At 43.5% G+C, this 16,275-nt stretch overlaps 1 protein-coding gene across 1 annotated transcript in view; it reads left to right on the top strand.

The window, feature by feature from the left end:
* F13A1 (coagulation factor XIII A chain) overlaps nucleotides 1-10,920 on the top strand; it is a gene marked incomplete at both ends in the record, with an annotated part of 137,104 nt that extends 126,184 nt beyond the window's left edge. Inside the window, 2 exons of the mRNA XM_079713970.1 lie at nucleotides 4,725-4,861; nucleotides 10,767-10,920. Coding sequence (XP_079570096.1) covers nucleotides 4,725-4,861; nucleotides 10,767-10,920 — 291 coding nt within the window. The remainder of the gene's footprint in view (nucleotides 1-4,724; nucleotides 4,862-10,766) is intronic.
* Between the last annotated feature and the right edge of the window lie 5,355 nt (nucleotides 10,921-16,275).

A 16,275-nucleotide genomic window follows, 5' to 3' on the forward strand; every position in this document is an offset into this window, starting at 1 on the left:
CTCTGTAACTTGGGGATTTTGTTTGTCTTCTAAGTTTTAGTTTCACATCAATAGAATGGGGATAATGTTAATGTCCACTGCCAAGTCCATAGAAGATCAAACAAGATAATGTAAGATAGCAAGATAATGAGCAGGATGCCTAAGTAAACACTAAAAGTAACCTGAGTCGCTATTATTGTTGTTACTTATCAGAGTCAGCACAGCAGGTGGTTAAGCAGTGACTCTGGCGCCAGGCTGTCTGCATCCAAGTCTCACTTGCCCTACTTGCTGTGTGAACTTGAACAGGTCACTTAACTTCTTTGTGCCTCACTTTCCTCATCTGTAAAATGAATTCTCATAGCGTCTACCTCATAGGGTCGTGAGGATTAAATGAGTTAATATAAGTAAATCACTTAGCAGCATCGTCCAGTAGAACTTTCTATAATGACGGGAATACCCTAAATCTGAACCTTCCAATATAATACCCACTAGACACGTGTAGATGCTGAGTACTTGAACTGTGGCTAGTACAACTAAGGAACTGAACTTTTATTTAATTTCATTTTAATTCAGTTAAATTTAAATAGCCCCTTGTGGCTGGTGGCTACCACATTGGACGGTGCAGACTTAGAACATTGCCTGACTGTCGTAAAACCTGACCGTCGTAAAAAAAAAATGTGCATTATTTAGTCAAGGCTAACTTAAGTGGGCTAGTGAGAAGCAACAGTGGTGCCGGTGCTGGTGAAGTGGTTTACAAACAAGCAACTGCTTATTACCAGCAGTGACCATAGGGTGGGGAGGAGGGGAAAGATCATTTTCCACTAATTCACAGAATCCATGATTGACAACACTTGAAGTAAGGGCTGTGAGGTGAACTAATAAATCATGTGAATTACACTGACAACTAGGTTCATTCTTTCTCACACTTTTTCCTTCATTTCAGTTTTGATTTTGAATACAGTTATTACGTATATTATAAAGCATATACTCCATGGAAGAGAGCTTGTGATTTCCTAAAAGTAATTTCCTCCCAAATGTGTGTGTGTGTGTGTGTGTGTTAGTAACTTTTTTGTTTATCAAAGAAACAGAATACTGATCATTATGAAACAGCATAAAAGACAAGAACTCAGTATGTCAATATCGGTAAAAGGTGTTTAACTTGAAAAAGCGTCATATTTTATGTCGGTATAAAAAAACAGAAATATTTTAAATGGAATATTGAAAAAAATCAAGATGCAAAAGTATTTGATGTCACTGAGTATGACATATGCTGCACCCTTTCCTCTGGTCCAGGTAATGGCTGGTCTTCTCTATAGTGAACACACACTGCGAATTGCACACCACTTAAATCAACACATAATATGAAAATACTATGTATAATGCTCCATTTTCCTTGAAAGTGGGAGGAAATACCTCCACTTAAATTGCCTAAGCAGAAGACAGTGATGCTGGGTGTTGGGCAGGCTTTATATTTGGTTTGGTTCGCGTTTCTAAGTTTCGCTATTATCTCAGCAGTCAGGTTAAAGACGTTTAAATCCGGGTGCAGGAGACCAGTGTCAGAAAAGGGACACGAGTCTTTGTTAATGGCAAAAGAAACACTCTACGACCTGAGAAGGGCCCCCTCCTTCAGGCTCCAGTATCAGGGAAGGCTGAGAAGTATTTATATAACCGTGCCAGCAGCTAATACCAGAGGTCATATCTGGAAGCAAACTGATTAGGCATGACACGTGAAATTACCTGAGAAGGCTTCATCTTCTAATCATATTCAGATCTAAAGCCTATCTCTGAAGGCCCAAACCCTGGGCCAGCCTTTCAAATACTAAATTCTCCTTATCTCTGCCATCTGTCACCTGGAAGGGTCCGCTTTGCTTTCCACAGCAGAAGAATCTTCCTGTAGAGGTAGCCTGCCAGTATGTAAAGGATCCTTAACTTGGAGCCCATCAGCCCCTTGAGGGCCATGGATAGACACCCTGGGTCTGTAGTGAACCCCCTAAAACTACCTACAAAGTGTATGTATCTTGTATTTGTCACTGTGTTTGTCCATGGGAGGAAGGATCAGTAGCTATTATCAGATTTTTAAGGAGTTGTCCCCGTAATCTCAATAGCATACCACGAAGAAAGCAGATGACTCCAAAATATTTCCCCCAAAATCAAAGTGATCATAGCAAACACTTTCACCAATAGTGTCTCTAAAGCAGTCCCACTTTCTCCAATTTAGACAGTTTTTGTAAATGTTATCTTTATCTTGTATTTTTAGAAACCAAAAAGTGTTCTGAAATTTTTTTCAACTTAGGAAAAATATGTTGGATGCACTTGAGAATTAAACCAAAGATTCTATGTAAAGTATTCTAATAATGCACTTTTATACAGTCATCCCTCGGTATCCATGGGGATTGGTTCCAGGACCCCTGCAGATACCAAACCCATATCCACAGGTTGAGTATCCACAAATTCAACCAAATTTACATTCTGTTGTGCATGCCAGGTTGAGGACCACTGAGACACATTGCTTGGCATACAATCCATGCTTTGTAGGTGACACCTGCAGTTGTCACCACCATAATCAGTGTCTGCTCCACCCCGACTCCTCTTTCCAGCTCTCCACCCATCCCACCTTAGCGGGTGGAGATTTGAATGTAATGACCATGGAGAATTGGTTGCAATTTTCATTTTTCTTATAGATTTTTTTAAATCCCATAGACATAAATTTAGTCATCAACATGTCTTAAAGAGTAAAGCCACTATTTACAATGGCCAGGACATGGAAGCAACCTAAGTGTCCATCAACAGATGAATGGATAAAGAAGATGTGGCACATACATACAATGGAATATTACTCAGCCATAAAAAGAAACGAAACTGAGTTATTTGCAGTGAGGTGGATGGACCTAGAGTCTGTCATACAGAGTGAAGTAAGTCAGAAAGAGAAAAACAAATACCGTATGCTAACACATATATATGGAATCTAAGAAAAAAAAATGTCATGAAGAACCTGGGGTAAGACAGGAATAAAGACACAGATGTACTAGAGAATGGACTTGAGGATATGGGGAGGGGGAAGGGTAAGCTGGGACAAAGTGAGAGAGTGGCTTGGACATATATACACTACCAAATGTAAAATACATAGCTAGTGGGAAGCCGCCGCATAGCACAGGGAGATCATCTAGGTGCTTTGTGACCACCTAGAGGAGTGGGATAGGGAGGGTGGGAAGGAGATGTAAGAGGGAGCAGATATGGGGATATATGTATATGTATAACAGATTCACCTTGTGATAAAGCAGAAACTAACACACCATTGTAAAGCAATTATACTCCAATAAAGATGTTAAAAAAAAAAAGAGTAAAGCCATAATGTTCTAATTCTTAACGCTAGAGCCAATGATCAAGAATCTTCTCCTCTGGGCAATGTCCTTCCTCTTTCCCTCTATTCGTGAGAAAGGCTCATTTCCACATGATTTTTCCTGTGTTATAGACCGCTTAAAAAATAAGGCAGTATAGTGCCTGGGTTGATGTATAGAAAACTCAAACAACCAATAAATTTCATTTTTAAGCAGTCAACCTAATATAACAAATATCTACTGGACACCAGCTAGATACTGGAGTTGAAAGTGGGCTAAAATAAGGTGAATAGAGCAAACTACCCCAAGTATTGCTAATCCAAAAAAGTATGAGCTATAACGTATTGAAACTTTGTCAATGCGCCATGCATTGTGTTAGCTGCTTTATATGTATTAACTCAACCTACTCCTTTCCTATGATGGAAGAACTATTGTTATTATCTTGTTCCCAAGTTATTTAGAGCTTATACACACCCAACCATTTGGCATACAAAGCCCCTAAATGAACAAACAAATACTATAGCTCCCTGGTCATTTTCCAGCACGTCGTGTTGGTGTTAGGAAAGCTTATAGTCCCAAGTGTGTGGTACATCGTGAACACAGCATAAGAACTAATAATAAAAACAACAATAATAATAGCATTCTACATAGATTACCCCATAGGAACGTCAGTCCTGTTACAGAGACAAGAAAACTGAGTCTCACAAAGGTTGGAAAGTCACCCAAGTCCCCACTGCTAGTAAGCGTTGGAGGTGTCCTTGAACTCTGGCCACTTCGCCAAATACCCAATACTTCTGAGACTTGTGATGGATAAACTCACCACAAAAAGTCTTACAGCCTCCTGGACACAGATGCTGTGGCTGCAGAGGGAAAGTCCCTTTTGACTATTTTAGTGTCCAGATTCCTCTCCTTCAAGTTCAACGGTGAGGCCTCCCTCCTCGGACCTATTTCTTTTTAGAGTGCCTCCAAGTAAGAAGGCGCAGGCCCCATGGAGTGTTTTCTTCCTCTTGAACTTAGGGATCCCTCCTGTCCTGGCGGGAAACTTGAACCCCTTCCAGGAGCAGAGTTCGCCTGGCTGCCCTCACCACGGAAAGCCGTTGCTACACCAGATGCACTTCCACCTCCTGCTGAAAACAACAGCTGGGGGCCACGGCTGTTCACCTGAATTCTAATTAGGGTGGTTTTTATAATGGGGAAACGAGTGCGATTCTAATTAGTAATTGTCCCATCTTTTTCTGCATAGGTATCCCCCAGACAAAGCGATAGCCTCATCGCACTGGTTCCCTTGCCAAAAAATGGCCATGCTGTAACACAGAAGAAAAAGTAAAGAGGGTTAAAATACAGGGGAGCATAAAGAGGCTTTATGTGCTGCTAAGGAGCTTCTCTCTCTCCCAATTCACTTCTTAGGTCCATGGCGCTCAGGTAGTAGGTTCTGACATGCTTGTGATCGTTGAGTTCACCAATCCTTTAAAAGAAACTCTGAAAAATATTTGGATTTACCTGGATGGCCCTGGAGTGACGAAACCCAAAAGGAAGATGTTCCAGTGAGTGCTGGGAAAGTGGGGAGGGGAGGTGGGGTCGTAGGAAGTTCCGTCTCTCTCCATGTTTTCCAAACTCACATCCAATCCCCAGCGAACATGTCTGAGAAGCTGCTACCTCCAAAAGCACAGCGTTGCTTTGACCAACGCTTCCATCTTTCAATCCTTAAAACCACCTCAGTGGGGTGGGCACTATAATTAGCTCCCTTTGGTGGTGGAGGAATTTGAGGCTTTGAGAGGTTGACTGGTTTGTCCCAAGTTGTGCATTTTATAGAAGGAAGCCAACATCCAGACGTGGCTGGCTGATTGCAGATCCCGAAGTTCAAGAATTTTGCCATACTTCTTCCTCGTGTACTCATTCTTCTCGTGCTTACGGAGGTATCACGCTGAAAAATGTCCCTTTTCATGAGTCCTTTCTTTCCAACCCCACCTCCAAGATCTTACCAACCCGCTCTCTAGAACTGTTGCTTTCAGTAGAACAAAGGTGAGCCTAGAGAGTTCTAGACTTGGTTCCCTATTCAAGGGACCAACGACCACCCTGCGCTCTGTAGTAACACGAATGAGGCTTTGCTTCTTCCACACCTCGCGCCATTAGATTGTGCCCTACAGTTCTCAGCTTCTGTGACTTCTACTGACAAAGAGTGTCACCCAACAAGACAGCTCATTCTGTATTCAGGTACTTCTGGTCGTTAGAAAACAATTCCACCTTTCAATCCACTGATGATCCTAACCCTGTCATCTGGACCTGTATACAGAGTAAGGCACATTTGTCTTCCATCTAATGGCTTGCAAATGTTTGCAAGAAGCTGTCCAGTCTTCCTTGCGTCTTTTCTGTTCCTACACTGACTTCATTCCCCTCATCGCTAACATGGTTTCGGCTCCTGCCCTTGGCCACATCCTCCAACTTGTCAGTACTCCTCTTAAAGTGTGACACCCAGAATGCATCCCAATCTTTGAGGTTTATTACTTTCATTTCTACCGCAAAGAAGTCCCTGTCAGCATCAATCAATCTAGCATATTTCCTGTGGGGTGACCTTCTAAGGTATAAAAAAGGAGGTGCAGGGATTTGGAAACTGCCTTACGACCCAGATATGTTAGGAATTTCCCCAATGCCCTTTATGGGAGCTACCCCGCTTGGAGTCTGTGAGACAAATGCAAGACCTCTCACCCTTTCTGAAGCACCTTTAAAGACAATGTGTGCACTAGAGGTTCGCTGCATTTCTTTGAAATTACAGTGCTCACAGCTTCTGCATCCCATCATTTAAGAGGTACCTAATGCTGGAGGATGCAATAGACAACAGAGAAAATACTTTGAGTGCTTTTTTTAAAAATGCAAGCACAAAACATAACAACCTTCCTGTGCTAATAGGAAAGCTGCAAGAAAAAAAATTAAATTAGAAATCAACCCCAGCTAGAGGGAGAGGTCAGTAGAGCTAGCCCTGCTTTCATCAGAAACGACAATCTCACTCACCCATTCTCACACCTTCCCACTCAAATCAGATGCAAGAATCATTCAGGTAAAGTGAAACACATTTCTTCTTTAAAACAGCCCCCTGCTGTAGCCAATTTTTCCTTCTCCAACAAGCCTCATCTGAGGGTGCCAGAACCTCCTGCCACCTTGACACCTTGGCTGTGCAAGAATTCCACCTTGATCCCAAACCAATGCAAGGGAGGAGATAATCTGTGTATTAGAAGAAAGATGAATCCTAGCACAGTGCAATGACCCACCACTTAGGAGACACAGGGCTCAAAGGGGGTTGAGTGTCCAGGTGCATTTCTTACTGTTAATATCTGACATTGGGGTAGGACAAAGGGGAGTGAACTGGGGAAATGATGGAAGAGGCCAGTCCCTACACGGTGGACACAAAGCAAATGTCCCGCCCGCAGTCTGCTGTTGGCTCTATCAGTAATCACCTTCAACGCATAGGTCTATGGCAGATCAGTAACAGACAGAGAGCCAGGTCCTCAATCTCTTATGGGGATCCAGATCCAGAGGGTGGATCTCTCCAAAGCAAGGGAAGCTTTATTTCTCAGAGACTGTCAAAAATTGGAAATAACTTGACATAGAAAATACTTATGACCTAGGGTGGGCTTGGGACTTCGGAGAGACCACTGGTTTCTCTGTTTCCTCCTGATTTCTCCTCACACCTTCACAGCCCAGACCTGAGCCAGCCAGCATCCACAACCATCTTTTCGGATGGTTGAAACACTGCAGTGTACCCTATACTCCCAAGACCTGATCAAAGAGCGGCAGATCAATGTAACAACTTGGACCCTTAAGAAGTACAATTCTGTAGAACCAGAACCCTTCACAAGACTATTCCTTTCTCAGATCCACGCCTTGAATAGTCAAGGGAGTCTCCACCCCACCTGCCCACCCAAGGGCCCTAGGCCTTAGGGAGTCTGGAGCTCCAAGCAGAGGGTCTGGAAGGCGGGAGCTAGCGAGCAGGGAATTGAGCGAGGAATAGGTGGTGCCACGTCCATTCCTCAGTCAGGACGTAGTCAACTCCACTCCAAAATGATTTACCTTCCTGCTCTCCCCGCGACCTCCCCACACCTTCCTCAGATGCGCGGAGGTGCTGCTCCCACAGACCAGCAGCTGTCCGGCTTCTGCACTTGCTACTTCTGCAACATCAAATAATTCATCTTCCAGATTCATTTTTCTCTTTAAAAAATGATGAGGTTCCGTAAGTTATTTTAAGAGAAAAGTTCTCCGACTTTGTGATTTTGTTTTAAATTTTGAGGCTTTCAAGTAGGACAGAGGGCTAGACACGTGGAGGACAAACCATAGATACTTGCAGTTTATTGTGGTAATAATCCCCTACGCCTGCTCGTGCTCAAGATGATAAATGGCCGGCGTATCTTCATTGCTCAGCGTGTTACTGAGAATCATTTATCACAACATCTATCCCTGGGAATATAGCATTATTCCAGTATTACTCCACTTTTTTTTTTGAATTTTATTTATTTATTTTTTATACTCCCCTTAGCAAGATGGGGCCATGATTTTTTTCTTTCTTTGTGCATGCAGTTTTCTGTAGATAAATGCATACTTAGGCATGCATGTGTCTCTTCACGTATGAGTATCTTCAGTGATGCTCATGAGTGGGCATAGATACATGGATGAATATCACTACGAGGACGCGTTTATGAGTTAGACCAAATAATGAAGTAAAGCTCAGGGCTTACAGTTTCTGTTTGAGGGAGTTGCCTGCACTCTAGGCCTCGGGCCATATCCTTAAGCGGGACAACTCTTTTGCAAAATGTTCTAGATGGATCACTTGGGGAAACCAGGGAAGAAAGAATGAATGGATCAGGGTAAAAACAGCACAGCTACTGAGAAATAAATATCTAAAAACCTATATTCATATTGAAAAGATTATTTAAGTTAAGGGTAGAGAATTGTTTCCCTGCATACAAGCCAGAAGAACCTTCCTAAATTATGTTGCAGGGAGTTAAGGCAGAAAATGATGACCACAAAGGTGATGGTGATAATAATAATAATAATAGCAAAGCAGCAGCAGCAACATATGTCTAATATGTGGTATTTAACCACATCTTGCCACGGTTCTAAGCGCAGCACAAATACTAACTCACCCACCCTCTCCACACCCTTTTCAATATTTCATAGTGTCCTTCTACAGGTGAGGAAACCCACAGTGAGCTCAGCGTTTTTCAAACCTTGAATCATAAAAGTAATTTACTGAGTTGGAAAAATGCTCCTATATGTAGGCTCTGGGTGTGCACTTGTCACATAATTTGGCTTTTCTATAACTCAATAAGATAATTTATATAGCCTCATTTCTAAAGAACAAAAATTAAGAACTAATCACAAATTAATTGAGACATTGAGACTCTCAGAACCAGTGCCTGGAGCAGCCCTAGAGAGAGGAGTCCCCTAGCCTTAGAGGCATTTCCCAATTCACTGGCCACAGGTACAAGGGTAAAGGGATTTCTTATTTAGCGGCTAGATTTCTAAGATTTGGAGCCTTTCCCCTTTTCATCCCAGAGGATGTATACATGCAGCCAGATAAAATACATATTGTTTTAGTGATCTTTGTGGATATCATGGGATTCTAACTTTATGTACACTAGGTCAAGCACGGGTGGATGGCCCCATATTTCTCCTTCGCTTTGGCTCTGTCTAAAGTGATGCTGTATGGCCCTGACCTCCAAGGGCAAGTGGGGGCTCTTGTAGCTGAGGCCTTTGAACCACTCTAGACTCACCGACAGTCCCCTTCTGTGCCACCCTCCACCACCACTCCAGTTCAAAGCCACAGTGTTCCCGTCAGCTCCTTTAGTTCCCAGGCCACCCCGTGGAGCTCGTAGGAAGTGCCCTCCCATCCCCTGGGCCCTCACTCAGGGGTCTAAGGATCTACCCACCAAATTCCTCTGCACAACACATTCTTCATTTCTGAGCACCTTCTTTGTGTCCCCAGTGTGTGTCTCTGTTCTTCCAGGGTCTGGGCCATCAGGATCTGTGACTGTGGAAGATTCCACAGGCTCCTTAGGACCTCAGAGTCCTCATCTGTAAAATGGGACAGTTGGATGAAGTGATTTCTAAGTCCTTTCCAATTCTGACATGCTGTGCCCCAATAACCCCATAAAAAGAGTCTGGTCCCTTTTCTCTCTTTTTAAGACATGCATGGTGGTCTCCATTCAAATCCCTGATGCTTTCCCAGAAAAGTGCAGGCCAAGGGTTATATGCAAAGCTGCCCAGCGCATGCCTGGCCTGAGTCAGAGAGTGGAGACCAGAAATCCTCCAATAACAAGACCTGCAGGAAGCTCTCAATACTGAACAAAAGGGCATCTGTCTTGTTTGAGAAATCAGACATATGACCACACAGTGGTCGGAAAAGGCATTTCACTGGAGGATACAGGATGAAATATAGTTTAGAGAAGTAGGAAGAGCTTGTGCTTTAGAAACAGATGAACTTGGGTCCAAATCTTGCCTTTGCCCATTAACACCTGTGTGACCATGGAAACGTCACCTCCCGTGTTTAATCCCTTCATTTTTCTTAACTAGAAAATTTGTCGAATAGTGTCCACCTCAGGGGACTATCATACATATAAAACCTGCATGTAATCTCCTCCTGAGCTTATATCACATCGTGAGTGGGCGGGGAGGGATATGTGAAATACTCCAGAGAAGCCTAAATTCCCCACCCTGATTGACTTCGTCATCCATTGGGCTGGGCTTGGCCATGACGCTTAGGAAGACCTCAGAGCATGGCCGCAGGGGATGAGGAAAAGCAGGACCATTGAAGGCCCCAGCATCAGGATGGATTAGGGGATCAGCAACAAATGCGTAGCAGCAAGGTATGTGGGCAAGGGACCAAAATCAATTGATTGAAACAGGATTATGAATTACAGAGCAGGCTGGGTGATGTTCCAGATCCTCGGCCTGGGAACAGGTCTATCCCAAGGGGGTTGACCAGAACCAATTAGAGCATCAGGATCTCAGTAAAGGCAGCTGGGGGTTCAGAGAGAAGTCTGATCCCAGGAGGGCACTTTAGCCTGCAAATGAACCGAGGGAGATCAGTCAGGTCCTCAAGGCTACTGTGGAAGCCTGGGGATAAGCTGAAGTTCAGCTGACTCATGGCTGGCCGGGTGCTCAGCTCAGCTCCACCACACACTGCATGGACCACGTCCACCAGAAGGCCAGCTGATGCATCCGTGTGGAAGGAACCAGGACCCATGGGGCTGTCTCTGGCTGAGCCTCATCTGGGGGCCTCATTCGGGTGGTCACTGGAAATCAGCCACCCTGACCCTTCCGTCTTCCAACCACCATCAACCAAAAGAAAGAGAGCCTATGACTCAGGCAGGGGCCTTGCTGCTTCCTGGTCAAGGTGGGAAACTGGATCTGCCACTCTGGAGCATAAAACCTTTCCTGTCTCTTCCATCCTTTCAGGGAAATCCAGCCCAACTCCACCGTGAAATGGGAGGAGGTGTGTCGGCCTTGGGTTTCTGGCCCTCGGAAGCTGATGGCCAGCTTGACCAGTGACCACTTGAGACACGTGTACGGCGAGCTGGACTTGCAGATTCAGAGACGACCGTCTATGTAGATGCACAGGGGCCTGAGATGGGCCCGAGCACTTGGCCTCTTGTAGTCTTGGCTAAGGAAATTCTAATGCAAAAATAGTCAGCTCTTGCTTTAACTTAGCTGTGAAGACCCGGACAGGACTGGATACAGCCCCAGAATGGTGATGCCACGTATTTTGAAGACACACTTTTCAGTGTGGTTATTCAATGTGGAAGTTAGTTTTTAATCGCTCCACCTTCCAAAGGATTCTGAGCATTAGCTTTAATTAAGCCCTAATTAAGCTCTCATAGCTCATAAGAGTAAAAGTTATCATTTCTCATCTCAGATGGCTGCAACTCCAAGTATCAGAGGACTTCCCTTAGAAAGGGGATTTGCTCAATACCTGGCCTCATGTAAAACAGGGCTGCTCATCCCCCGCTCAGCCTTTTCAGGGTAATGTACTCCCCAAACAGGAGGCCAGCACATGATTTGGGCCCTAGAATTCTATTCCCCTTTCTTGGAATCAGTTTTATCCTCTGTGTCAGAATATTTTTCCCCGGAATTGAGTGCAGCATCATTTTTCTTCTTGGCAAAGCCAGGGAAAGGTCTTTCATCTTGCACCTGCAAGCAAAGCTACTGCCTGCCAAATTTCACAGATTTACCTTAGAGAAGATGTGGCCCCATATTAACAAATTGCATTTGTGGAAAACTTAATCACCTAAGGGGAGATAAGAAAGCAGGTGCAATACTCAGATCTATTAAATAATGTAGTTTTATAGTGCATTTTATAGGAGTTGTCACGCTGTGGCCTGATCAGCAGGAAACATTAGCCCTAACTTTAACCCTTTGGGGGCTGTAGTACTAGAAAGTAACGAGGCCAACTTGGGACAAGTAAGGATGAGGAATTAGTCTCTTTAATTAGTAGTTATACTTCACCTGTCTCTCTGAAAGCATCTCCTTTGCACAATGACACAGGTCCAGATACAGTTTTAGAGATGGAATAAACCCAACAAGTCGGAGAAGCTGGCGGATTTAGTGACCAGACATGTGGAAGGATGGGCACCCACTCATTCTCTTGTCCTTCACGTCACCCGTGTTGAGACCTCAGCTCGGCACACAGGTGCTACAAGGTAATATGGACTCCACCCTGCAAACTGCCAGCGCTACCACACACCCAATGACAGAGGACACTGACATCATTTATATTAGGCTCCAAGGTTCCAACAGATAAGGCTATCTGATATTTATTTGCAAGGCTGATTTATTGTCAAAATTACCCATTGATATGCCTAGAATGTGATTTAGGTCAGTAGACTGTGTTTCTTAGCAAAAAAAGGAAAAAAAAGAAAAGAAAAGAAAGAAAGAAAAGAAAGATAGAAAAGAAAATAAAAGATGAACAGTGAGAAGGAAGCTGGGGAAATGTCCCAGTGAAATTCTCTGGTCTCTACAAGCACATTTCTAAGCCTTTGAGACTGTTCCTGAACCTTCAGCACCAGGAATCCATGAGGGTCAGCTGGTCCCCTCTATAGGTACATCATACCTAACTGTACTAAGTAATCTTCCAGCATTTGCCAAGCCTTCCCATACTCAATTCTAAACTGAAATGCATTAGCTGGACTGTTCAACTGGCTTAATATAGTATATTCTTATTAACTAGAATGTAATCAAAGCTTAAAATAAAGTTAATCTGATTGTATTTGCATCTGCACAGAAGTGAACACTTTTGCTTTTCAATACAACGTGTTACTAACCACAGCTGCTCAAGAAACCACCCTTCTTTAGCAGTAGATAACCCACCCTGGATAGTGAAACAAGCATCTCTCCTTTAGAGAAAAGGACTCGAATGGGTAATGATGTTACAGTTAGCTTTCCTCACTGCTCTATCTACATTTCAATAACCTCATGCACCAAAGGAGCAAGTTTGGTTCAAAAATCAGTTTCCAGAAACTGCAAAATCTCTGTAGATACATTTTCATGAATAATCCCATGAATCATTATGGTGACTCAGTGGACAAGCCAGCAGGAATACCTATCATAACGGACACACTTTGTGGTCTTAGAACAGAGATGGGAAATATATGACAGATATGTATCGGAGGTCCTATATTCATGGCAGACATCACTGAAAAATTGCATCTTAGACAGGGCCTCAGGATCCTTCTGCACACAGTACTCCAAGCAGCTATTACCAACTGATAAGGAGTTGGCACTCAAAATAAAACCTGTTCTCCATACCTACCTTAGAGCCAGCCCATCCCCTTTGACAACTGGGACTCTACACTGTGCAATAATGCTGTGGCTCTAAAAATCATATTTTAGCACTGGTAACAAGCAGTGTATCTCAGATAGCAGCAGAGACTCTAAAGTCTAGTTTTTGCCTGTTATAGTCCTCTATTCTTTTTTTTTTTTTTTTTTTTTTGCGGTACACGGGCCTCTCACCATTGTGGCCTCTCCTGTTGCGGAGCACAGGCTCCGGACGCGCAGGCTCAGCGGCCATGGCTCACGGGCCCAGCCACTCCGTGGCATGTGGGATCTTCCCGGACCGGGGCACGAACCCGTGTCCCCTGCATCGGCAGGCGGACTCTCAACCACTGTGCCACCAGGGAAGCCCAGTCCTCTATTCTTTGAATGAATCCTTATTTGTGTTTATAGCTTCGATGACTAAAGAGGGGTAACAATACTTTTATTTTCACAAGGTTCTTCTGGGAGTATACCAAGCAAGCCTTAACAACAACACATGCAAAGCTGTAGATAGATAGATGATAGATAGATAGATAGATAGATAGATAGATAGATAGATAAAGAGAGAGATGGTTGAGTGAGAAAGAGAGAAATGAGAGAGATTGTATGAATATGATTGTGTTTCAAATAATTTTACTGTATCAACCCTTTAAAAGAGTAAATATTATTATTTCCAACCTGTTGATGAAGACGCTAAAAAGGCCTAGGAAGCCATGCATGGAGGCAAATCAAGCTGGAGTGGGAGCAGGCAGTGAAATCAACCTCTGCTTTACTGTACGCTCTTTAAATCTCATTTTATCTCCTGGAGTTTTAAGAATACTGAATTAAAACCAACTCAATACTCTTTGAAGAGTTGCAGTATAATAACAAATAAAAAATGCACACATTTGTAATAGGAATATGGGGTGAAAGGGAGTTTGTGCTATAGACTCGTTGGCCATCAAAAGTCACAAAGTCCAGGTGTAAATTTATCATTGATGAACATGCTTCCAGTGTTATTTTAAAATAGTCCCACCCAACCATCCATTTATTCATCTTTTCTACCTCCAGCCATCCTCCCACCATCCAGCCTGCCAGCATTCCAACCACCTGTCCATCCTCTATTCCAACCATCCAGTCAACCATCCATCACGCATTAATTATTGTATGCAAGCATGAATTCAACAAGTATTTATTGAACAGTAAGCATCATACTAGAGATTCGAAGATAAAAATCCCATGGCCCCTACCCAGAGAGAGTTCACAACGCCAGATGGGAAGCCAGAGAGATAAATAGATAAAATATGTATAAAGTATGTATTTATCAATCTGTAATCAGATGGGGATAGGTATGTTAATAGAGGTATATATCTAGAGTACCATGGGAATAAAGAGAAAAAGATGCCTGAAAAACATCCCCTAGTACCTCCAAGAATAACGGAGAAAAGATTTAAGTTGCATCTTGAAAAAACAAAAGGAAAGGAGGTAAGCTGGAGAACATTAGACAGAGAAGAGCTCAGGTAACAGCCTAGAGGAGGGAAAGAGGACGACCCTTCTTGGGAACTGCAGTTACCTTGGTCTGCGGGGACTGTGAGTATCCAGCAAGGAGAGGCAGCGCTCTTTGTATTCACATCATAATGACTCATGGGATCACTCATTAGTAAGTAGCTACAGAATTTTAGCCACAGAAGTGCCGGTACGAGTCAGAGTTGGAGCACTTCCAGGAACTAGACTTTGTTCCTTCTAGGCTGTTTTGTGGAGAAAGGTTAGAAGAAGTTGCTGATCAAAAACTGGATTCAGAGCTAAAAACTACGGTGGGTCCAGGAGGGACAAGTGAGTATGGGGTAGAATACCCATTCAGGTCAGGGAGGAGGGTAGACGATGGGGCGTGGCTACGTTTGGGTTCAGGGATGGGAAATGAGGTGTACTAGGGCCCAAGTGGATACAGTGGGAGAGGAAGTGTGTCAGGGGAGCCATCTGTCTCACAAATGGATCCAAGTGTGTGACAGGCAAGTTCCTAGATGCTAAAATTTGAGCATCCAAGTAAAATGTGAGCATCCCTACTACCAGAGGCAGGGGCTGCTAGAGGCCCAGGATCTTGCCCCCTAGGGCCGTGCTCACCTCTGTCCTAAAGGCAAAGCTGTACCCACGAGAGCCCACTGCTTCCAGAGACACTCCTTCCCCTCGGGACAAGCTTCCCTCTGCTCTCAGCACCTCAGCTCAGTTCGACTCAGTTTTACCCCCATAAGCCTCTACAGAGGAATGAAAGCAAGAAAACCACATCAACATCTTCTGAATGTGTCTGTCAGAAATCACTCTATAAAAACAAACACATAAATAAATGAGAAGGGGGAAAAAAAGCACCTCAGTTGCAGCAAGAAAAGTTACTAGGAAATTTTGTTCACCTCAGTTGCCAGGAGTTTGGGAAGACCTTCTAGCTTCAAAGACAATGGACATTTTTAAAAGATGCTTGATAAGCTTGCTGCTAATACAATTCATGAACTCCCGTTAATTTTCACGCTAATCATGGTTCTAGGACTTCAGTAATTATCTAAGCAATGTTTCACCACCCTGAAACTAATTCAAACATAAGGGGTCCTAATGATTACTTCCTATTAGTAAAAGCAAGTGCCTGTAACACAAAAGAGTACTCTTTTCTCTTCTTTCTGGTTTGAGCAAGTTTAGGCAATGGGGAAGTATAGCATGAAAAAATTGCAATCAGAATTTGTTATCTTATGATGGTAGAATATAAATAACCATAAAATCATTGTCACTCCTTCCACTGAGAGATGTGATCCACCTTTCCTGCCCTCTCCTTGAACTAGGTTGACTCTCCTGTCACTTTGACCAATGGAATATGGTAGAAACAACTCTATCAGTTCTCAGACCCAGGGAGACGGGTGGCTTTCACTTCTTGTCTCTTGAAATCCTCTCCATGGAAGTCCTGAGCTTCTATGTGAAAGCTCAGCTTCTTTGAGTCTGCCATACTGGAGAAGCCACATGTAGATGCTCTGGTCAACCATTCTAGCTGAGCTCAGCTTTCCAGCTACTTCTCCAAGGTGCCAGATATGATAACAAAGCCATCATAGCTTAAAAGGAAGAATTAAAGGAACTGGCAATATTTAAGCTATTAGACTTGGGAGGACACACATTAGATCTCTTCAAATGTGTGGAGATT

The sequence above is a fragment of the Hyperoodon ampullatus genome, assembly GCF_949752795.1.
Source record: "Hyperoodon ampullatus genome assembly, chromosome: 10".
Lineage (NCBI taxonomy): Eukaryota > Metazoa > Chordata > Mammalia > Artiodactyla > Ziphiidae > Hyperoodon > Hyperoodon ampullatus.